The sequence below is a fragment of the Ceratocystis lukuohia genome (genome assembly GCF_044167205.1).
Source record: "Ceratocystis lukuohia strain C4212 chromosome Unknown Supercontig2_pilon, whole genome shotgun sequence".
NCBI classification, from domain to species: Eukaryota; Fungi; Ascomycota; class Sordariomycetes; order Microascales; family Ceratocystidaceae; genus Ceratocystis; species Ceratocystis lukuohia.
The window spans coordinates 4647583-4670735 of NW_027263521.1; the positions used below are offsets into that span (position 1 = coordinate 4647583).

At 50.4% G+C, this 23153-nt stretch overlaps 7 protein-coding genes across 7 annotated transcripts; 3 read left to right on the forward strand and 4 right to left on the reverse strand.

Moving 5' to 3' along the window:
• Nucleotides 1-100: 100 nt before the first annotated feature.
• Nucleotides 101-964, reverse strand: HOO65_021151 (Protein-S-isoprenylcysteine O-methyltransferase; the record flags this gene model as incomplete). The annotated part of the gene is made up of 1 exon (XM_071000262.1): nt 101-964. One exon carries the CDS (start codon nt 962-964, stop codon nt 101-103), a length of 864 nt encoding a protein of 287 aa, XP_070861789.1.
• Nucleotides 965-2021: 1057 nt separating this feature from the next.
• On the forward strand, nt 2022-2907 carry HOO65_021152 (putative acetyltransferase; the record flags this gene model as incomplete). The annotated part of the gene is made up of 3 exons (XM_071006988.1): nt 2022-2194; nt 2322-2444; nt 2499-2907. The coding sequence occupies 3 exons, from the start codon at nt 2022-2024 to the stop codon at nt 2905-2907; spliced, it is 705 nt and encodes a 234-aa protein (XP_070861790.1).
• Nucleotides 2908-4994: 2087 nt separating this feature from the next.
• Nucleotides 4995-5285, reverse strand: HOO65_021153 (uncharacterized protein; the record flags this gene model as incomplete). The annotated part of the gene is made up of 1 exon (XM_071000263.1): nt 4995-5285. The coding sequence occupies one exon, from the start codon at nt 5283-5285 to the stop codon at nt 4995-4997; it is 291 nt and encodes a 96-aa protein (XP_070861791.1).
• A 2136-nt stretch (nt 5286-7421) lies between these two features.
• Nucleotides 7422-8306, forward strand: HOO65_021154 (putative acetyltransferase; the record flags this gene model as incomplete). The annotated part of the gene is made up of 3 exons (XM_071006990.1): nt 7422-7594; nt 7722-7844; nt 7928-8306. The coding sequence occupies 3 exons, from the start codon at nt 7422-7424 to the stop codon at nt 8304-8306; spliced, it is 675 nt and encodes a 224-aa protein (XP_070861792.1).
• Nucleotides 8307-9273: 967 nt separating this feature from the next.
• Nucleotides 9274-11382, forward strand: HOO65_021155 (Peroxisomal membrane protein PEX17; the record flags this gene model as incomplete). The annotated part of the gene is made up of 1 exon (XM_071000264.1): nt 9274-11382. One exon carries the CDS (start codon nt 9274-9276, stop codon nt 11380-11382), a length of 2109 nt encoding a protein of 702 aa, XP_070861793.1.
• Nucleotides 11383-11981: 599 nt separating this feature from the next.
• On the reverse strand, nt 11982-14240 carry HOO65_021156 (putative sucrose utilization protein SUC1; the record flags this gene model as incomplete). Its single annotated transcript, XM_071000265.1, has 1 exon — nt 11982-14240. One exon carries the CDS (start codon nt 14238-14240, stop codon nt 11982-11984), a length of 2259 nt encoding a protein of 752 aa, XP_070861794.1.
• A 5683-nt stretch (nt 14241-19923) lies between these two features.
• On the reverse strand, nt 19924-20574 carry HOO65_021157 (uncharacterized protein; the record flags this gene model as incomplete). Its single annotated transcript, XM_071000266.1, has 1 exon — nt 19924-20574. One exon carries the CDS (start codon nt 20572-20574, stop codon nt 19924-19926), a length of 651 nt encoding a protein of 216 aa, XP_070861795.1.
• Nucleotides 20575-23153: the final 2579 nt, after the last annotated feature.

Below are 23153 nucleotides of genomic sequence, written 5' to 3' on the forward strand. Positions count from 1 at the left end.
TCTATCTACCTGTCACATTGTCTCATTGTCTCCCCATTGTCTGCCCATGTCTCTCCATGTCTCTCCGTCCCTTATTTTCCAGGCACCTAGCCTCTCCCCCTCACTTAATAAGCGGAATCCACACGTGCACACGCCGCCGGTAGTTCATGTACTCGTCCCCGAAAAACTGCAACAGGTGGTGCTCCTCAAACGGAATCCGGTTTGCAAAGAACTTCCACAGTAGCACCACATACGCTGCCAAGCAAAAAACGTTGCCCATGGCCAGCTGCGTGCCCACGGCCCACCAATAGAAACCAAAGTACGAAGGATGGCGCAGAATGCTGTAGATGCCGTTGGTCACTAGCCGGTGTTCCGCTGCGCGGCTCTGCTGTACTAGGTGGTTAAAGTTGCGGCCGCACTGGATCATGGCTAGCGATCGCACGGCCTGGCCTAGAAGCGTCAGCGCCACGCCAGCCACGCACAAGTAACCCGCCCAGGTGCCGCCAGCGGCCGGGCCCCAGCTGCGCCACGGCCACAGCGTGTTGACCACGGCACACTCGAAAAAAGCGGCCGAGTGGGCGATAGTGTAGAGCGGCCAGTTGGAGGTTAACAAGAACGACGAGATATCAGCAGCCGGCGTGTTGTAGCGTGCCGTGGTCCAGAACTCCAGGAAGTGGAAGGCTCCAAGGGCGCCAAGGAAGAATGGGAGGCGCCAGAAAACAAAATAGGGCTCAGATGCGCCGTAGGCAACTAGCGGAACGAGCACTAGCGAGGCTGAAAAGACGGCTCCCAAACAGAAGGCCCGGAAGGCAATGCCGGAAAGCGAGCGAGCCTGGCCACGGTAGAACTCAATAGGAGGGCTACGAGGGGCACTAGTCAGTGGGGGGGTCTCGTTGGAGAGCGGGGAGGTTGAAGGAGCCGAAAGGGCTGGAGGAGCTGAAGGGGCTGAGGGGACAGGAGAGGCCTTCTTCGAGCGGCCTGCCATGGTAGGCAAGACTGAAGGAGATGACATGAGAAGCAGTCGATAGAGACAAGAGTAATAGGGCGTGTAGGTTGAGTATCAAGGTAGTGAATGTCACGAAAGGGGCGAGACCGCAAGAACAAGGACTGGGAAGCGGATAAGGAAAGAAGAGAGGAAGAGCACTTACGGTCTAGCAAAGCCGTCATCCATATTTTTATACTGGCAGTACGTCAAGACAACAAAGAAAAAACGATCAAAGGAAAGGCATAGAGCACATCAAAGGACAGTGGTCTATTCAAGCAGCTTTGAAGTCATTGTTCTGCGTAGTACAGTGCTAGCAGGCCAACCAGGTTAAGAAAGGTCTAGTCAAGGGGGGTGTGATGTGGCCAGGGCCAAAAGACCAAAAGTACTCTGCCATGGAGGGTGAGAGGGTGGGAGACAGAACAGGAGGGGTGTGTGTAAAGTAGTGAAGAAGGGGAGAGTCAAGAAGGGCAAGGTGAAGAAAGGCGGGGCCCCACGTTTCGGCCCATGTTCCCCCGTCTTACTCAATTACTCATTCTCCCTCCGGGTTGTTAGGAGGGCACCCTATACGAAAACGAGGCGGATTTCGTGCTTCTCCAAGAAGCCTAAGTACGAGCTCAAGAACGACCGGACTTTACAACCGGAGACTGGGGATAGAGAAGAAGAGTGACGTGACAGAGCACACAACGACACACAGCGACAAAGTGACAGGAGCAGGCAGGAAGGAATTAAGGGACTACAGAAGTACAAGAGGCGCGGGGCAGCTTCCGGTTGGGTCGAGACTAGGCGCAAAGTGGAGTTGAAGCCAGATAATGCGCTTGCGCTGCGGAGGCTTTGAACAACAGGCCAGGCTAGACCTGGAGAGCACCGCTATTTAAGGCTGTTCTGGCAGTCGCCTTGCTTCTTTTTAGTTTGAGTGCATTTTTCTAGCTTGTCTGTTGTTGTCTATCTTTGTCTGTCTTTGTCTGTTGTTGTCTATCTTTGTCTGTCTTTGTCTGTCGTTGTCTCAGCCATCCACATTTACACACACACACACCCGCATACCCCGTCTGCCTTCATCATGCAGAGGAACATTGACCACACCGAAAATTGCCGGCGCATGGTCGCTGGCGAGATGTACTATTCGTTCACGCCCGAGATGCTAGCTAGTCGCTCCCGCTGTGCCAAGGCCTGCAAGCGCTACAACACCGCCGACGACACCAATCGGCGCGGGCGAGTGATGATGCTAAACGAGTGAGTAGTTCTTACCGGCCGGCAGCAATGGTTGCTTGCACTAGATTGTCTTTGCTAGACTTGCAGTAGTCCTTGTCTGTTCGACGCCAACCAACAGAAACTAACGCCCTAATCACCTCTCTCCAAGTATCGTCCAAAACAACAAGGAACTCCCGCCCGTAGCTGCGACCCCTGAGGAGGACGATGCTCTATTTGAAAATTTCCCATGGGCTGAGCCTCCGCTGATCATGGATCACGGCTGGAACGTCACGTAAGTCGCCTTACCCATTACTCCCCTGCTACGCCCGCTCTACAAGCCCTACAGCACGGACCCTGACCCCCCTGTCCTTATCAGCCTCGGTGACAACGTTTTTCTCAACTTCAACACCGTTTTTCTCGACACATGCCCTATTACGATTGGGGCCAACACGCTGGTTGGACCGAATTGTAGTTTTTACGCCGCATCGCACCCGCTCGACCCTGTGGAACGCAACGGAACAAAGGGGCTGGAGAACGGAGCGCCAATTGTTATCGGCGAAGACTGCTGGTTTGGTGGCAACTGCATTGTGCTTCCGGGCGTGACAATCGGCCGTGGTGTGACGGTCGGCGCAGGTAGCGTGGTCACCAAGGACGTGCCAGACATGGTGGTTGTTGCGGGAAACCCGGCGCGCATCGTGAGGCGCCTGGAGCCCAAGGATGGAACCGGAGCTACTAGCGATGGCAACAAGGCCTAGGCCATAAAACACTATCAACTATCATAGCCCGCCCTGAATCGAGAATGAGGACAGTAGAATCACTAGTACGTTGATCCAGCCCCAAATGAATGGGATCCATGGTGACATGTAGAAATACGCCGAGCGGTAGACAGCTCCGAGTCTAGAAGTCATAGCAGCACGTGATAGATTAGTACGAGGCCTAGTAGACAGAAAAAATCTCTCAATCGCAATGGCTTGCACATCGTTTTGCTTTTTCCCTTTCTTCCACTGTTTCCCTCCCTTTTACACTTACAGTACACCCACTACGCTGCCTGCAATGACGGCTTGTGCCGCGGCCACGGCACAATACACGAGCGGAACAGCCCACATGTACTTCCACGCAGTACGCTTGCTCCCGTGCATTATCCAGGCCAGCAGCGCCGCGCCCGCATGGAACGAAACAAACAAGATTAGTGTCCAAATGACAGTGAACCGCCAGATGTCCTTCATATAGTACAGGCTGTGCTGCCTGGTCACTGGGTAGTCGAGGACGTGCCATGTTAGCCCGGGGAAATCAGGGCACTTATAGTCCAGAGGAGGGTAATGGAAGTTTGAGGACGTCATGGCGACAGAGTGCTCTGAGGTAATAAATGGGTATGCAAAGAGAGTGTGCCTGTGCAAGATGTGAAAGGCCAAGGAAGAGGAAGCATTTACTCCAAAATCTAGTCGCGTCTGTATCGGCTAAATATCGGTTAAACCCCTTAGCCGAGGCCTCGAGCTGGTCATGGAGCTATTGTTATTGTTATTGTATTATTTTACATCTGCCTACTGTTTTACGCAGCAATACGACGGCGTATTCCGGACAGGAGCTGCTGGCTGATGCCATTTTCTAGTAACTCCCGGGCGGTCAGCAGCGACTCCTATGACGTTTTAGGGACCGGCGCTTGGGCCAGGAGCGCTCTCTGTCCAGCGTAGCCCTAGGGCGTGCCTGCGGGCTTCCAGGATTGGATACCTGGTATTTTTGGTCTGTGACGACCGCGTGTAAACTCGTCTAAATGGCCACCGGCTTTCGGTTCGGGGGGTAGGCCCCGGAGGAGTACAGCGGTTTTGTCCTTCCATATGCATGGGCTGTTGCCGCAGCGTGTGTGCCACCGTCCCTCCTCTTTTCATCCTCCAGGAGGAGTTTGGAAGGAGGAATACCTGCAGTGTAGTATAGGCACTCCCTTGGTGTCGTACGGTACATAGGGAGAGCTGCTCGGAGGCACTTCCTAAGCGAGATGTTCAGCTTCTCTGCTGCCTCTTTCGTTGTTTCTAGCATTGGTCATGGAGCAAAGCCTGGCGATACCTTAACTTGTCTCTGTGCAAGGTCCCAAGCTCAATACAATCTAATAAACCCAACACACCAAAAGCTCATTTGTCTCTTCGAGCCCCAGTGCACTGCTGCTGGCCATCTGCGTCTACCGGCGCCATTAATCCAAGGGTCAGGGAGGACGGCCTCCTCCTTGATCGGTGTTGGAATTCATAACTGCACATCAAGCTTTGATATCACACTTTCTCCATTCAATGGAACAAGTCCAGCCCCTTTAAACCCCCCCTTGATATTACTTTGTGTCATATCTGCTTGGTGGACAGCATAAAAGGCTAGAAAGAAATCAGTCTTGGAAACGTGGGTTATTGAGCACCTGATTAGATGCTCAATTTCTCGACCATAGGCCTTTTTAAGTGGCCCAAAGCACCCGACATCAAGAGACTGAAGTAGGTGAGCTGAGTCAGCTGGCATACATACAGACTGTGATTATGTGGTTGTCTTTACAGTATTGCTCAAAATCGGCTGAGTGGTGGCTTTCATGCCCATCGAGGATCAGAAGGCAATAGTGACCGGTTGATTGGCCCTTGGTATGTTGGTCAAAGTGCCTTAGCCACTCAAGACCTGTCTCATTATCAGATCAGCCATTATGGGTTGTCGCAATAGCCCAATCGTCCGGGAGGTTGCTTTCTCGATACCAGCTGGCGAGGTGATATTGGCCTGTAACCACGATGAACGGCGCGATTGCCCAGCCTTCAGTATTGATCGCCTGGATGACGGTAACCCATTCTCCGTTTCCTGGCTGAACTGATTTCGCCTTTCAATGTGTTTCCACGCCTGTGACGACCATTCCACTTGCAATAACGCCCATGGTAAAGCCAGTCTCATCAAGATTATAGATGTCAGCTATGTTGATGCCATACTTCACAATTGTGCTTCCCACAAGCCTAAACCAATCGCGAATAAGGGCTGGACCTTCGCATTTAGCCCTCTCGTAGTCATATGTATGATTAAAGCACGTCTTGGGGTCTGGTTGTGGCTTGATGAAGTTAGAAGCCCAGCGCTTGCTGACGGGTGACACGTCGCGGTCGGCGAGCCGTCGGTTGGCCATTTCTTACACGTCACGAAGCCGAGGGGATTATCTTCAAGGCCCTAGATCGATAATGTATTCAACACCAGCCTTTTCCTCTAGATCAGATATTTTGCGCGATTTAGGGACTATATCACTTCGAGAAGGTTTGCCGTGATATCGATCATAGAGGGTACTAGGCGGGACTTTGTATATCCTTGCAGCGCGATAAATGCGTAATTTTGGGTCATTTCGAAAGGCTTGAAGAGCAAAAATTGTATTTCTCTCTTTATTCAAATGTGGCACACTTGGAGGTTCAGAAATAGTTGAAAAAGGGAAAGTAAAGGGAGTTGTGGGATTTTTTCCGATTCCCTATGTTTTACGACTTCCTACGCACATATGTTAATTCCTCTTCACTGAAGGGTTGCAGTGTCAAGTTGGGATCCACTTTAAAAAGAATATGACTATTTGATTGGATAGATCATTGTCAAATTGGTCATGTGATTGGTGGTATGTGGGGCATTAAGTTTTCAGGTGCGAGTAGGAAATCCTCATGGTGCTAATAGGAACACTCTTGTTAATATCTAATAGAGGTTGTGTTGCCTCGTCCTATCTTGTTTCGCTGGTGATGATGGTGATTATTGTGTATTCATTCTAGCTATGCTAGGCTGACGTAGATGCTGATGCGGTGATATCTACCTGTCTCATTGTCTCAGTGTCTCAATGTCCCTTATTTTCCAGGCACCTAGCTTCTCCTGCGACCCACGCCTAGAAACATCAGGACGTATCTCTTTAATACGTTAGATACGCTTCCAACGGCAAAAGATATTGCAAACCCAATTGCAGCTGTGAGACGAGATACACCAAGGGCAGAGCAGCATACAAGGCCTTATCGACCAACTTAACAAAGAAGGCTTTAGGTGCTAGGTTCGGGTTAGTTCAGAAAACCGTTTAACAGCTCTTTTCTTAGCTCAGATGAAAGAGCTTCACCAAATGCAAGCCTCACAGAAAGTATGTATGCCTCTAGATATCCTGTGGCACCATTTGAAGCCGTCCGTAGCTGGGTTTCACATCAAGAGCAGCGGCAGCTTCTTGGAAAGCCTCTGGAATCTTGCACACGTTCTTTCACTTCTTCTCTTGGTTTACCATGTTCCCAGACTCTTCAACTACTCCAAGGGACAAGCCAGAACCTTTCCCTTCAATATTTTCATTCCCAATGACATCTAAAACAAAATCAACTTCAGCAACTTTCAAAACAGATACTCAGCCAGTTACAGGTACGAAGTGTGGGCCATCTGGATTTGAGAATGTCGGGCCTAGGAAAAGGAAAGCTTCAAAATGCAGCAAGTGTCATCAGGTTGGCCATACAATGACTTCAAAGGCATGCCCTCTTAGATACTCAGAGCTATTAAATATATGATTTTCACTACATTATTTATCTCCATCTAGTGTATTTGCTACATCTACGTTGCTAGTAAGGGTTCAAAATGTTGCTTAGAGACACTAAAAAATTGATTAGGTAGTCCAAAAACAGGGGGGCGCGTGTAGGCGTCGCCGTAGTGTGCGCCTATTAGGCCCCCAGTCAAGAGGGGTGCAATGTAGCCAGGGCCAAAATACCAAGAGTACTCTGCTATGGAAGGTGAGAGGGTGAGAGACAGAACAGGAGGGGTGTGCGTGAAGTAGTGAAGAAGGGCAGAGTCAAGAAGGGCGGGGCCCCACGTTCCGGCCCATGTTTCCCCGTCTTACTCGATTACTCATGCTCCTTGCGCACGGCACGCTATACGAGGCGGATTTCGCGCTTCTCTAAGAAGCCTAAGTACGAGCTTAGAGACTGGGGATAGAGAAGAGTGACGTAACAGAGCGCACAACGACACACAGCGACAGAGTGACAGGAGCAGGCAGGAAGGGATCAAGGGAGTACAGAAGGACAGGCGCGGGGCAGCTTCCATTGGGTCGAGATTAGTTGAAGCCAGATAATGCGCTTGTGCCACGGAGGCTTTGGACAACAGCCCGGGCTAGACCTGTAGAGCGCCTCTATTTAAAGCTGTCCTGGCAGTCACCTTGCTTCTTTTTGGTTTGAGCGCATTTTTCCAGCTTGTCTGTCGTTGTCTGTCGTTGTCTCAGCCATCCACATTCACACACACACACACACACCCGCATACCCCGTCTGCCTTCATCATGCAGAGGAACATTGACCACACCGAAAATTGCCGGCGTATGGTCGCTGGCGAGATGTACTATTCGTTCACGCCCGAGATGCTAGCTAGTCGCTCCCGCTGTGCCAAGGCCTGTAAGCGCTACAACACCGCCGGCGACACCAATCGTCGCGGGCGGGTGATGATGCTAAACGAGTGAGTAGTTCTTACCAGTCAGCAACAATAGTTGCTTGCACTAGATTGTCTGTGCTAGACTTGCAATAGTCCTTGTCTGTTTGACACCAACCAATAGGAACTAACGCCCTAATCACCTCTCTCCAAGTATCATGCAAAACAACAAGGAACTCCCTCCCGTAGCTGCGACCCCTGAGGAGGACGATGATCTGTTTGAAAATTTCCCATGGGCTGAACCTCTGCTGATCATGGATCACGGCTGGAACGTCACGTAAGTCGCCTTACCCATTACTCCCCTGCTACGCCCGCTCTACAAGCCCTACAGCACAGACCCTGACCCCCTGCCCTTAACAGCCTTGGTGACAACGTTCTTCTCAACTTCAACACTGTTTTCCTCGACACATGCCCCATTACGATTGGGGCCAACACGCTAGTTGGACCCAGTTGTAGTTTCTACACTGCATCACACCCGCTAGACCCTGTGGAACGCAACGGAACAAAGGGAATGGAGAACGGAGCGCCAATTGTTATCGGTGAAGACTGCTGGTTTGGTGGCAACTGCATTGTGCTTCCGGGCGTGACAATCGGCCGTGGTGTGACGGTCGGCGCAGGTAGCGTGGTCACCAAGGACGTGCCGGACATGGTGGTTGTTGCGGGAAACCCGGCACGCATCGTGAGGCGCCTGGAGCCCAAGGATGGAACTGGAGCTACTAGCGATGGCAACAAGGCCTAGGCCATAAAACACTATCAACTATCAAAGCCCGCCCTGAATCAAGAACGAGGACAGTAGAATCACTGGTACATTGATCCAGCCCCAAATGAATGGGATCCATGGTGGCATGTAGAAATACGCTGAGCAGTAGACAGCTCTGAGTCTAGAAGTCATAGCAGCACGTGATAGATTAGTACGAGGCCTAGTAGACAGAAAAAATCTCTCAATCGCAATGGCTTGCACATCATTCGACTTTTTCCCTTTCCTCCACTGTTTCCCTTCCTTTTACACCACTTACAGTACGCCCACTACGCTGCCTGCAATGACGGCTTGTGCTGCGGCCACGGCACAATACACGAGCGGAACAGCCCACATGTGCTTCCACGCAGTACGCTTGCTCCCGTGCATTATCCAGGCCAGCGGAGCCGCGCCCGCATGGAACGAAACAAACAAGATTAGTGGCCAAATGACAGGGAACCGCCAGATGTCCTTCATGTAGTACAGAGTGTGCTGCCTAGTCACTAGGTAGTCGAGAACGTGCCATGTTAGCCCGGGGAAATCAGGACACTTATAGTCTAGAGGAGGTTAATGGAAGCTTGAGGACGTCATGGCGACAAAGTGCTCTTAGGTAAGAAATAGGTGTGCAAAGACAGCGTGCCTGTGAAAGGCCAAAGAAGAGGAAGCATTTACTCCAAAATCTAGTCGCGTCTGTATCGGCTAAATATCGGTTAAACCTCTTAGCCGAGGCCTTGGGCTGGTCATACAGCAAAGCCTGGCGATACCTCAACTTGTCTCTGTGCAAGGCCCCAAGCTCAATACAATCTAATATACCCAGCACACCAAAAGCTCCTTTGTCTCTTTGAGCCCCAGCGCACTGCTGCTGGCCATCTGGGTTTACCGGCGCCATTTGAAATCCATCTCCCCCTTCTATTGCGCCTCTCTAACCACCACGACTCTTACTCCCCCCACAAGATCACGACCACCCATCATGTCCACTCTCGCTATGCTCAATCGCGTGCTGGCGCTGTTCAAGCAGCAACCGCCCAACATTGTGACGGAGATTCACGGCAATTGCGTGTCTCTGCTTTCCACTCTGTCCGATCCCGCCAACATCACTATCCTGACGGCCTACCTGCTCACCGCTCCCGCCATCTGGCACCGGCCTGGCACTGGTCTAGAGCCCTCTCTTGCTGTGCTGAGCATCTTCAATGCCGCAGCTTCTCACCTTCAGGCCAACCCAGGCCCACTGAGCTGCAGTGACTGGGCAAAGGCCGTGGCGAAAGGCATTGATAAGCGCTCAGCATATTGGCAGCATGTTCTAGTATTTTCCGGCATCTTGATCGGCTTTTCGGCTCCCCCACCGCCCCCCACGACTTCTTCTCTAAGCTCACAGAAGACGCCTGCAGCTTCATTGCCACTCCAGCTATCGCCCGCCATGCGACACACCTTGGAAATTTCCCTTGTCGAGGCTGCAAATTATGCGCTTCTGCGACCACTTCAGGACGGACCGCTAGCCGCCGACTCGCTAGTGCTAGCTCTCACATACATGCAAGCCCATCTCTCACCAAGGGCTGTCAGCCAGCTAAGTTTCTCTGCGCTGCTGCCTCTCGCTATTTCCGCATTAGGTGGTGCCCAAGCGTTTGATGGCTGGTCCTTCTTTGCCCCCATTGCTGCCGATATTGTCGCGGCTTCGCCCCCCAACGGACCCATATCGTGGCCCGCGACCTCCCCCAGTTTCGCTGCTGTCCAAGCACTTGCAAGCCAGCCAATACCAGCCAACCTCGGACCACTTGCGAATCTCACCGCCCTGGCAATCCGGAATGCCGCCGATCCTGATACCGTCGTCCGTGCACACGAGCATCTCATCTCGCTCACTCAGGCGTTATGGGAAAGCTGGCAGCGTCTGCCCCTCGCGCAAATCGAGCCGAACGATGAAGGTACACAGCTAGCCCCAGAAACCGCTGGTGTGACTGCGCCCGCTTTGCGCACGCTTCTACAAAAGTATCTCTTCGCAACCACTGCCATACTCAACGCCGTCATGGCTCGCTGTGTGCTAGACGCCCCGCTTCGTCGCCCTGATACTGCCTCGCAGCTAGCTGCCGGCACGCTTCGAGCCATGCGCGATCTATTCTTCGTATCCATGCGCGATGGCAACGCCAAGTTCCAGATCTACCGCTTCACATATTTGTGTGCTGTGGACGTGCTAGCGCATAATCCTACTGCTGCCGCCGCCCTACTCGCCCGGCTCAAGCCTGCCCCAGCCTCGACCATGTCGCAGAATTCTGCCACTGCCACCGTTGGCGCTGTTCCTCTCGACGTGCCCACGCGCCTGCTCGATTTGTTCTATCTTAACCTCGCCGAGCAGCTATCCCTAGCTCTTGCAACATCTGATGCCGATCTGCTCATCGTCCAGCCGGCAAGCACATATCTCTCTCATGCGGCGCCAGCATCGCCGGTAATGCGCGAGTTATTCGAAGCTGCCCACAGCGCTGTACTGTCAGTCCTCGCGTGCCCACAGCACGCTGCACTAGCATCCAGTCTCGTGCCGTTCTACGCCGCCCAGTTACTCGGCGCGTTCCCCGCACTTGTCTCGCCGCGCCAGTTCCGCCTAGCCTTTGCCACCGTCCTTGGGATTTTAGCCCCGCCGCTTCCTGCCAGCGCTGCTGCGCCTGGTTTAGCCGAAGCTTTGGTCGAGACCGTGCGCCACCGTGCCGTCAATATGCCTTCCGCCGGCAAAACACCCCTGCCGCCGCTGCTAGGTGAAGAGGGGACGATGCAGGCGCCAGTCAGCGAACAGACCGGCTTGTTGTTTGCACTGGTCGATGCGCTTCCGGCCCTGCCGCTGGGTGTTGTCGACGAGTGGCTTGCAGTGACAGCTGAGGCCATCGCGACTGTCGAGGACGAAAACCTCAAGATTCCGCTGGCTAAGCGCTTCTGGGAAGTCCTGGAAAGCGGCGAGTTCGACGTCGAGCGATCCATGGTAGCTGTTGAGTGGTGGGCAAGAGGCGGGGCGGCCGTCCTAGGCACCAGGAAGAGTCGGTCTGCTGTGACCATGAGCGGAGCCGCCACGGGTCTGAAAGACGGTAGCCGTTTGTAGAGGCAGTTGTTATGCGGTTACAGCACGTCTTGTCCGTGTGTTTTGGTATCGCATAACGTCTATTGCCCAATAATTTCATGTAGATAGAAGCAATTTGTTCGTCGAGCGTATTAGTTAGTTTAGAAATCTGGGAAATAGCGTGTAGTCTTTGTCATTTTATTATACCATTTCAGTTTGTCACATCACGAATCAGAGTTTAAAGTAAACATCGAAAATTTAAAGTAGTTGGCGCTATATAAGATGAGTCTTGCTGCACGACCTTGTATATATGAAACGATGAACAGCTATCGACTAAATAGGAAATAAAAATAAGGAGACATTTTGACTTCGCGCAAGTCCTGAGATAAGAGTCTTGGATAAAGAACAACATATAAAGAAGAGAAGAAAAACAAAGGAAACAGTGATGGACCCTCAATGAAACAAAACGCTTGGAAGCCGGCGTGGCGTGACTGATGATTTTGACGTGACAAAGGAAAACCAAAGCAAAAAACAATGCATTCGACAAGGCACCGTAGACCAAGATAAAATCGGAACACAAAAAAGAAAGGAAAAAGGAGAGAAAAGGGGAAAAGAAACAGGCACAATCTACTACGATCCGCTTACATCAGCTCATTCATAGGAAACGCCATTGCGTTCATGGTTGTAGCCGCCGGTCCCCGCGTCTGATGCTGGTGCATGTGGAATTCTGGCATGGCGTGTGTGAGTGCTGTTGGCGATGCTTGCGTCATCCCAAACGCGTTGCCCGGCCCCTGTGCCTGGGTAGCCTGTTGTGCGAGAAATCCGGCAAACTGTTGTTGATGCACTGTGGGCTCCGTTTTGAACGTCTGCTGTCGAGCTACTGGCCCGAGAGGGGCTTCAATAGGAGACGCTTGTTGCTGTTGCTGCGGGGGCGGTTGTGTTTGCTGTTGTTGAGGCGGTGGTGGTGGCTGTTGTTGTTGTTGGGTTGCCTGTTGCGGTGCCGGCGCAGTCGAGGTTTGTGCAGGCATAATGCCAGAATGAGAGAGGCTGCCCAGACGCATCTGCTGAATCTGCGTTTGCTGTGGCGGCGTCTGCTGCCCCTGCTGAGATCGTGGGGCTTGTTGCTGCATGGCCATCATGTCAGGCATTGAAAAGTCCGAGAGGCTCTGTTGCGACATTTCCATGCAGCTGCTGCTAATGGAGGTCGGTGATGCCGTTGAAAATGGAGACGTCATAGCCTGTGGTACTGACACGCCCCCGGTTGCCAGCTGAGGAGGATGCTGTTGTTGCTGCTGCTGCTGCTGTTGTTGTTGTTGTTGTTGTTGTTGCGGCTGCTGTTGTGTTGGTGGCGGCGGCTGGGAAACATCCCCAAGACTAAATTTTTGGTCAAACATTTGCGCAGGGGATTGTGCCAGCCCGGCATTTCCAAAGCCGTCAAACAGGTCAAGGGAGGCCATGATGTCAGGCATGTCATTCAACATGGGGTCGCACAGGAAGGCCAGCACATCAACCAGTTGGAATAAAACTAAAGGAATGAATCTGGTATTGCCCATGCGCAGCGCTGCTAATGCCTCAAGTAGAGTCTGCAGAAGCTTATGGGGGTTCGGCATGGCGGGGTTTCTAGGCATGGGGCGCACAGAAAGAGCCGGCAACGCAGCCAAGGCCATGTTCAGAATAGTGTCTAAAACTGCATTGCCCATAATTTCCATGCCCTGGTCGGGAAATATTGTGGGCAGATCAGTGAGGATCTGGGCCATGACACCGCTGAATGCTGCATGCTGGTCACCAGCGCTTTGGATAGTAGTGTGCTGAAACTCCCACGAAAGATTAGTAAGCCAAGACTGGATGGTCTGATAGTCAGCAAAGTTTGACGAGTCTTGGGGCCCTAATGAAGCAACAAGCTCGGTGAGATGGCGCCGCAGAGACTCCACCTGTCGGATGTCGGTTGATTGTCTCAGCTTTTTCCACACGCTAATTATTGTGTCTTCAAGTGGACGGCTAAGGGATACGAGATGTGAAAAGAGGGTAAGGTCGGCACCGGTTTCGTCTGTTATTTCGGGAGGAGCGATAGATGGCTGGAGAGAGACGGGATATTGTTCTTGTAGGGCGAGCAGTCGCTCAGTCGCCAGCACCTGCCAGTAGAGACAGCGGCGGCGATAGGCTTCGCAGGCACTCCACCTGTGGTAAGTCTCGTCACTACCCATATCAGCGACCTGGAACATGGTGGCGGTTTCCCGCAGGTAGAACCAAGCACGTTTCCGCAGATCGAGCATCTTGTGGCACGACGCCAGGAAGTACGACGTCACCATAGTTCCCAGAGTTGGCTCGCTAATGTAGTCATAGCCACGGCGCACACGAATAGCCTCGTCCATGAGCAGCTCTGAGGCCATCATGTTTGCCGAAGGAACATTCTCGAGCATGTACATGTCGAGGCCAGGCAGATGCATGCCGGGCTGGTAGAGGACAAAGGCACAGAGGGCAGCGATCAGCGAATAGGCCTCGGCATCCTTGTCCATGTCGTTGAACATGCGTGTAACTTGGTTGTGCTCAAGGATGGGCATGGTGGCGTACATCTTGGTGAAGAAGAAATGGATGCTTTGCTTGACAAGGTCGGCGTGAATGTAGCCCGGTGCTGGATTGGGCCCAGAAGGGGGTGGGACGACTGTTTGGCGATTCGTGATTCTGCAATGGAGACGAGCCAGTAGAGAGGTTTGGCGCTGGGTTTCGCGCAGTTCTGAGATCACTTTGGCGCGGGAGCCCTTGGGGCCTTTTTTCTGGGGAATAGCATTGTAGGTGCATCCGAGCTGAGAAGAGTTGCAGTTGCGGCACGGATTCAAGCCATCGCACTTGACTTTGCGACGATGACAAGCATCACAGGCGCGTTTGACAGCCTGAGTCATGTTTGAGACGAGGCTGCTCGACACCAAGTGCAGGCGGCGTAGATAGAGAGGGAATAAAAGAAAAAGGAAAGGACAACAAGAGGAGTGAGAAGAATAGATATAGAGATGCACAGAGACTGGTTGTGCTTGTCGATCTGAGGATTCTGTCAAAGATGTATGCGTGCAAGTCGACGTCTATGGAAGACAGAGTTGGAAAAGAGGGAGGAGGAAAAAATAATGGAGGGGAAAAAAGTCGAAGAGAAGAAGGCTAAGAAAGCGACGGCGGCGAGCACCAAAGAATGGATTCGAGGGGAATATAGAGCCCAGTTGAAGGAAGGTCGAAAAGAGACAAAAAGGCGAAAAGGGACTAAAGTAAAATCTGGGGTCGAAGAGGCCAACCTGATAAAGTTAGCCAATCAGTGAGAAACATGAGAGGGCACTAGAGACCAGGGGCTAGGGGCTTTGGGTTCTTAGCACCGGAGAAAGAAAGGACAGAGGGAGAGGGAGGGAGAGGGAGGCCAGGTGGTGAAGATGTACAAATAGAGGGAGGGAGAGAATGGAAAAGAGAGAAAATCAAGAACAAGAAAAAGCAAAAGCTTATACCATTCCCGTGTACTTGCAACAAGTACTATACATTACATACCGCGATGCCTCGGACTATACAGGCCCTGATATCCGGGATACAGTCAAAAAGCACACAACCGCGCGAGTGCCAGTAGCAAAAGCAGGAAAGAAAAAATGGAGATAAAATCGAAAAAAAAATTACAAAAATCAAAACTCAATCTTGCTTTCTTCTTTTTCTTTTTCTCCAAGGAGAAAACAGAGACAAGAGATGAAAGGATTCAAGGTGGCAACAAGCGGCAAAAGCAGTGCCAGCAACAAGGAAAAAGCGAGAAAAGAAGAGGAAAAAAGGCGGGGCAACCAGGACACGGCTTGAAGGTAGCGAGCTCGAGTCGCAAGAAAAGAAGTCGCGAGCAGCGCACTGAGACAAGACACTATACTGTGCTGTAGAATTTAGGGGAGAGACAAGACTTGTTTGGGCGAGACCAAGCCTAGAAGCGCTTCAGGCTGGCTGGGCAAAGCACCTGACTTTCCTTCTCTAGGCTCAGCAGCAAACACAGCAGCGCGGCTCTGGCACACTGCAATACAGTTCCGCCCAGTTGTCTAGCATCAACGCACAAACGGGCGTGCAATCGATCCGCCTGCTGTGCGGTATTCTTCTCGAGCTTGAGAGACGACACAATAGAGACAGACAATCTAGGAACAAGTGCACAAGCACCAAGATCGATTAATTTCCAGCCGTCAATGTACCCCGTGTTTTGCTGCTGTCTTTGGCCTGCACGCTGGCTGCCGGGGGGTCTCTTTGTAGTTGTCGCGAGGGTATTCGGCCCGGTTGACGATTTACCTGGGGAAGCGGGGGCCAAGCACTCGAGTGGGAATGACGAAAAATGGGGAAGACAGCAGAAAGCCAGCCGGCAGATGGAGGTGATGATGATGACTATGACGATGACGATGGTGGTGCTTGTCGATTGTGGCGGTGATCTGGTGATGGTGATGGTAATGGTGATGGTAGGAGGTGAAGAGCAAGAGCAGGACGATAAAGCACAGCAGCAGCTGGACACAAGTGGCCTGTCACGCCGTCGCCAGAACGGCAAGAGCAAACGAAAGAATTTGCACTTCCTTCCCTTTTAATTTTTTCATCATCCATTTTTTTTGCCCTTTTTCTGCTCTTTTTTTTTCTCTCCTCTTTTCATTCTTATTTTTTTCTTCTTCTCTTCTTCCTTTGCTTCCTCGGATGGATAATCTGTCGATCTGAATGTATAGACACATGTGAGCCCTGTAGAAACAGCTAGCACCGCCCGCCCTATAGGTGCACTAAAGACTAAGTACAGCCCCCATTTTCCACATCCTCCCTCCCCGGGCCAGCCAGCCGGTTCGTTCTATCGCCCTCTCATTCACTGGACACCACCACCGCTGCTGCATTTGCGTTCTTACTTCTAGCTGGCCATTGTTACCTTTTTGCAACATAGTGAACACTAACTCATTTTCTCCCCAGCAAAATGGATTGTTACCACTATTCTAATAGCACCAAGAAAGGAAGGGCTTTGTTTCTCAAAGGTGGAGTGGAGCTCCTCTTGGCTGCCCGGTGCCAAGTGCAAAAGTGCCTGGCCGGATATTGGAACGTGAGTTCCCGGTAGCTCGTTGCAAGGAAACAAAAAAAAATCAGTAAGAGAAGGACAAACACAGAGGGCGGGGGGACAAGCAAGCAGGGTCGCCACCGCGAAAGCAAGCAAGCGTCGTCTCGATTCTTAATCGTGTCCTCTCTGCCAACTCGATTCAAGCAGAAACTGGCACTGACAGTTGACACCTGGCATGGGCTAACCCCATCTTCTCTTCCTTCCCTTGCTTCCTTCTTCTCTTTACTGTTGTCTTCTTCCGTGGTGCCCGTCTGCATCATTCCAGGATCTACTGTGTTATTGCCACCTTGTGTTCTTTCACCTGTGTGTTTATTTCTCGCCCGGCCTCCTATTTACCTTACCTACTGTCTCTCTTGCTGCTGCTGTTGCTGCTACTACTCTTCCCAGCGACACGGAATCCTGGATAAACAAATAGCCAACACGATGGCTTAAGCTTTGCTATTACATACTCCCATATTGCTAGTTGCTGCTTTAGCCTACATCCCCAATGTCGTGCCTCTTCATGCGCAATCCAAAATGTTCTACTCTTGCTTACTTCTCCTATTCCGCTTCTCCCTCTCCTCCCCTTCGTCTTCGCATGTTTTTCCTGGTTCGTCCTAGCTCGTACACTTCTCACGTGTTTTCAGCGCTTAGCCTGCACCAAAACGGAACTTTGAACCCTCCCTGAAACTAAGCAACCTCAAGCTCGAAGCTAGCTGAAGCCGTCTTCCATTAGCCCACTGTAAAATAGCCAGGACCCATCCAGCATCAAGCAGGCCACGCCAGCAGCCAGTAGAAGAGCGGGCCCAGTCCAATTCCACTCTGGGTACTTGAGACAACAGAAAAATCTTTTTTTATTACTTTATTTTTTCTTTTTGGAGAAGAGGAGCCCGTTTTGTAAGGACGGGAAACACGACAATTCTTCTCCAAGCCACGCACCAGCTCCAAAGAGGCTCGTGTCTATGCTATATGTAAGCCCATTTTGCACGTATAGTATGCATGTGCTTTTGCTTCTTTTCTTTATTTGGGCTGTTTTTGTCTTGTTTCTCGCTGACTGTGCAGCGGCACCTCCGCTAGCCCCTCTAGGTAGAGAGAGAGGGCAACCGGAAATGACCAAAGAAACAGTCCACCTGTACAGCCCATCGTTGAGGATGTGCAGCTTATGTCGTTATGTAATCGGTCAAGTCCAGTAGCTTATAATTGCCGTACTGCAATCCCGAGGCCTTCGACAAGCCCCAACTTCCTTCGCTAGCTGCCATTGACTTCAGCGACCTAAATACAGAAACCCATCTGTGCATATGCATAGCATGTGCACAAGTTCTGCACAACCCTTCGCTTTTTCTGTTGCTTTTCCCAGGCTTTCAAGCTCTATTCTTCCCCTCGTCTTCCAAAGTCTTCTTCTAAAGGCACTAAAAGCATCAAAAGCACAGAATCGTCGTAGATCAGAGCTCAACCACCAATCCTTCCGGGCGAGTTGTCGTGTCACCCTAGAAGGGCCGATTAGGCTCTCTCGTCCTGACTCCAGCCTTTTCTTTCCTAGCCTTTGTAGTTTTGTGCTTGGTCCTTCTTTTCTTCATAATTTTTCCTCTGGGGTCTGGTAACCCTAGCCGCTCAAGTGTGTGTTGTAACCGTAACCTGTCTTTCCTTGTTTGGTTCTTCCTTTATTCCGAGCCCGTCCCCAACTTCTATGCCATGTACCCCAGGTTTTTGGCTTGACATCTGAGACAAGAGACAATCTTTGGCCATTTTCCTTTTTTTTTTTCTTTTTTTTTTTTTTCGTTGCGTACTTCCAGGCCTTTAACACGGGTTCTTTTTACCAAGAAACATGTGATGTTCATTTATTGGCACATTTTAATCACAACAATGGAATACCTGACTATGCTCTTCGTTCAAATTCTATAGATCAATAAATCACGCAACTACTTGGATAGCTCGTTTGTTTCTCTTTCAGCATGTTAGGGTTTTCTATAAGCCCCCAACCCAGAAAGTCTCACGACTCATGACGCACTTTTCTTACACCATGCATGTGTTTAGTTCTCAGTTCTTACTTGTCCCCTTTCACTAATCCCGCTTTGGCCGTTGGCCTAGGGCCTCATTATGCAGGAGGAAAAAAATTTGGAGAAGTTGAACGACTTGCTATTAACAGAAAAGCACTCTTTTTGAGGGGGGCCAATAATAATAGTCAGCTATGGCACTAAGTGACCCAAGCACCTGTCAAGTCGCAAGTCGAAGTAGAGAACTGGAAGGAGGCAAAGCAACACACACAGTATGAAGGTGCAAAGATGGAAAACGAAGGGTGCATTCACGGTTAGCATTGCAGAAAAAGCAAAAGTGCATGGTATACACCTTAGAGCCTATCGACAGATAGCACGGAACATCAAATCAGCACAATCAAACCTTTTGCAGAAGGGCAAAAAACAGCAGTTTAGCCCGTGATAAGACCTATATACGGGCTATAAGAGGCGTATCAGTTGTCGGGCTTGGCAAAATGCATCATTGTTCGCTTAAAGCGAGCAGCAGCAAGAAAGGCGAGAGAGGGTTAAACCCTCTGGAAGGTAGCATACAGCTATGGACCGTGTCCTTTACTTACTATCTGTATGTGGCTTCGTAGCGCGGGTAATGAGAGCCGCAAAGTGATGGAGGGGAGGGGAAAGATCGCGATAGAAGGAATTGAGCCGGCTAGAGCGGGGCTGGGCTGAGCCTAGACTTGTAGTACGTTATCTTGGTTAGTGAGGGAACTAAGGTGGGAGATGGGAAGAAGCTGGGAAATTGAAACGAGAGGAGGGAGTGAACGAGGAGGTGAAGGAGTAGACGAAAAGAAGACGTCGTAGAAGGCGGAATATGGCTAGGGCAAAATGCATGCAGTGATTTGTAGAACTCTGAGGAAGGAAATGTAATGGCAGCTAAAATGGAAAACCGAGAGAGGGATTGAGGAAATCAAGCAAGAAACCAAGAGCCAAGGCAGACCAAGAGAAAAACAGAGAATAAGACCCAGAGAGAAGCTGGAAGGGGGCTAAAAAGCCCGAGACCTAGAGAAGCCCATCACGAATATTGGAAGAAAGGCATCCAAGAACCAAGAACAAGATACTCAAAAAGTCCAAGAAGGACTAGGATAGGAGACCAAGAAAAAGGACGAACAAGATGCCTATCCCAAGAAAAAAGTATCACAGGGAAAGCAACCGAGTAAATCTCTCTTTTTGTGACACATACAAGTAAAAAGGAAAAGGAAGCAAGCGGGGAGGAGAGCAGCTCTGGAGCTGGGGCAGCAAAAGATCCTATCTAGAAAAAGACGAGAAGCAAAGACAAATAGACAAATATGAACAGACAAAGACCGACAGTTGGAGGAAGAAATCAACAGGAAGTGTGCCATGATAGGCATCAGACAGAGGACAACGAGGATCGCGATAGAAAAGATCAAGGATGACTAGCAGATGAATGCTGTACCGAGCAGAAACAAGAGGTCTGGGATGAAGAGTAGCATAGGGCCACAAACGGGAAAAAAAGAAAAAGGAAAAAAGAAAAACCACCTAGGCCATACGACAGCTCAGCTGGATCCCTTGCTGTATCTTTTCGGTGACAAATCTAGTTGCCAGCATCTTGCGCAACGGGCTAGATACAAACATCTTGCGCTCTGTTTTGCCAATGCGGTAACGCAACGGGACATGAGCGGCTGCATGGTTGTATATAGCTCGAGCACGAGCTGCCTGCACCACAGCGCTCATAGCAGTTTCTGCTGTAGGACCTGTCGATTTGACAGTCGTTCCAAGCCTAGTATTCTGCGATGATGCCAGCTCGAGAGCGGCGCTTGTCATCATGTGAGGTTGCAAAGGAGCGTTGGAAGAATGCACCTCTACTTGGCGCGATCTGAATCTCTTGAGATAGTAGGGGTCAGAATTAACAGAGCTAGAAAGGCAGCCATGAAAAACGACTGCAGGAGTATCAGTGACACTTGTAATTGTGGTCTTCCGCGTTAAAGGCAAGCGCAGGTCGCACTCTTCGGCATCAACGACGGTGCTGGCAGGAGACATAGCCATAGTTGACAAGCGCGAAGCCTGTGCGGAGTCAAGACTAGAAGTGAGGTTCCGGGCATTGGCTGCCAAAACGACTGCGTGCTTCAGCTTTCGCTGAGCATCTACATGTTGGAAGCTCACGTCATAAAGAACGTCGTCGATAGCCATTGTGATGGGAAATGGATGCAATAGACTGTGTTGGGAAGTTGGATGAATGAACTACTGCTGTAGATAGGGAGTTAATAAAAGCTAATTGGCAAAGCAGAGGCGTGACAAGAGGCAAACTTACATGAAAGTGAATGTGTAAAGAGACAAGGGGAAAGGACAGACAAGAGACGACAAGAGAACTAGACTGATCAAAGAAAGAATCGGCCGAATAAGATAAAAGAAAGAAGGCTCGATAGTTGGACTCCAGGGGAGAAGAAAGGAAAGTTCACACAGGTTACCTAAAAAAAAAGAGAAGGGAATCTGAGAAGAGGAGGGAAAACCTGCTTTTTATATTTCTATCAAGGCCTCTGGCTGATTATGCACTTACCTTTAGAAACCCAGGAGGGTACCTTGCTAGCCAGCAATTTACTTGACCATTTGCTTAGCACCTGCCCGAAAAGTGCTTCATTGAAAATTTCTTTTCGGATAGGGAGGCCCCCGGAGTCAAGTCTTTGGGTCTATGTTAAAAGTATCGCGATCTTAGTTCATGGTGTTTTCTGGTTATCTGTGTTCCTATACCAACCGGCGTTGTGACAGCCCTGCCTCAAAGAGAAAAGGAATGAATAGAACTCACATCTGAGACGAACGTAAATGACGAGAAGCGTGAATATCAATCCAAGCACAAATAGCATGCTCTTGATTATCTATGAGAGTTAAGTAACAGCACTTACACATTAATAACCAAAAGTACTCCGACGCAGTACTATTGGGGGGATTGGGTATACTAGGCATTAGCCAGATAATATTCGCGACTGGAGAGCTTTCTGACCTGTTTAAGGCAGGATGGAAGCAGCTTCCTAAGCCTCATTTGGATATTGCAGAATGCTGAGACCACAATGGTCTATGATATCTAGCGCTTGAAGTAATAACTTCACTCGTAACTTCTCTTTTTATAGTTCTGCCCCTCACCACTTCATCCAACCTCTTCTTATTTGTTCCTTCCATCTCAATCCATGCTGGGCCGCCGTGTCGGCCAGGTTCTTTCCACATCTCGTCGCCGATGAATCATCTCCACTATGGTGTCATAATTTTCTACATTTCAATCATAGCAGCCCTAGAAAACAGTTCTAATCGGAACGTGGGCGCAACCGTCGTTGAAATCACTGATGGTGAATCTTTCAGTCTAGAAAATTTGTAGCCAGTGGCGGCAATGGGAGGGTAACAGCGAAAGTGCGAACAGCCTGACGTATTCCGGACTTACAAGCAGCGCGTCTTCAACCAACTTATGCAGTAAACGGGGCTGCAAAGTTAGTACCGTTGCAGTACCTTGTTGGTTGCGGGCCGCTGGGCCAATAATAAATTGGAGCTTCGTTTGCATAAAATGTGGCCTGTGGCCAATGATAAATCGGCATTCCGTTTTCCAGATGATGGATTATACCTCTTTGAGCAGGATGGTGCTTTTTCTCTCTTCGCGTCTAAATACATCGCTTGAAGATGGGAGGGAGTGATTAGGAGTCTACCTGCCAAAATGAGCGACACGAAGGTGAAACCTATTAGGATAGGAGGAAGAGGTAAGATAGGCGGCCCGGCCCATGAGACCACTAGTCCGTGTGCCTTCCATTCAGGAAAAAGGCCACATGAGCGGCAATATTTTTCAGTGGGCAGCTGCCATTTAGAAACAAAGAGAGTCATAGCAAAGAAAGAAGTACAGAGAAGTGTAGAGAAGCACATCACACAGAGGAGAAACGTTTGGTAATAGTTTGAAATGCCCACACCCTGCGATTTGCAGATGCAATGTTGGGTTCAGCTCTCGTTTCTTCAGAATTGGCGTTTCAAGAGCACAACGTCACGACTAGGTGGAAACCGGCTTTGGGCTTGTGTGACGTGAAACAAGCTACATGTGAGCACATGGAATGATGGAATGGGGCCCAGGATTTGGGATTCTGCAAACTTCACATGGGGCTGAGGGGCGAGCTGAATATCAGCCTGCGGGAAAAGTTTGCTAGCAAGCTTGGGAAACAGGCAGCAAATCATTTTTCAAGAGCTGCGCGGTCCGTTATTAAGGTAGCACGAGGGTCTGTGATATTACAACCCTAACGCAAACACATGAAGCGCGAGAAAGACATCAAAATACTCACGAAAGATGAGAGAGCTTTAGGAAATGGATGGACAATAAAGACTGACTGGCTGCCGCCGCCGTTACATTGTCTCAAGCGGGTGCCTAAGAATACCAGAGATTTTGTGGTTTCTAGCGGGCTTGTAGTGTTTTTGTGAACCCTAAGGTCAGATGCCGTTATCTCTGAGCCGTTTATGATGATGCTAGCGGGCAACCACTACGGCGATGGCTGTGTCTCGCCGTATCCTGCTGCAAGTCCGGGCTTGGATCAGATGGAGGTGATGTGAGTGCGAACTGTCTAAATACGAACTAGCGATACTAATACCACACTCCTTTCCCTGAAGTAGGTCTGACTTGTTGCCCAAACGACCGAGACGAATATAGCGGATGCAATACATTGCGACACCATCACGAAGCGATCAGCCTACTCTCCTTTCCGAATTAGCACTTCCAACACTAAGTTGAACACAGTGTATGCTTAATG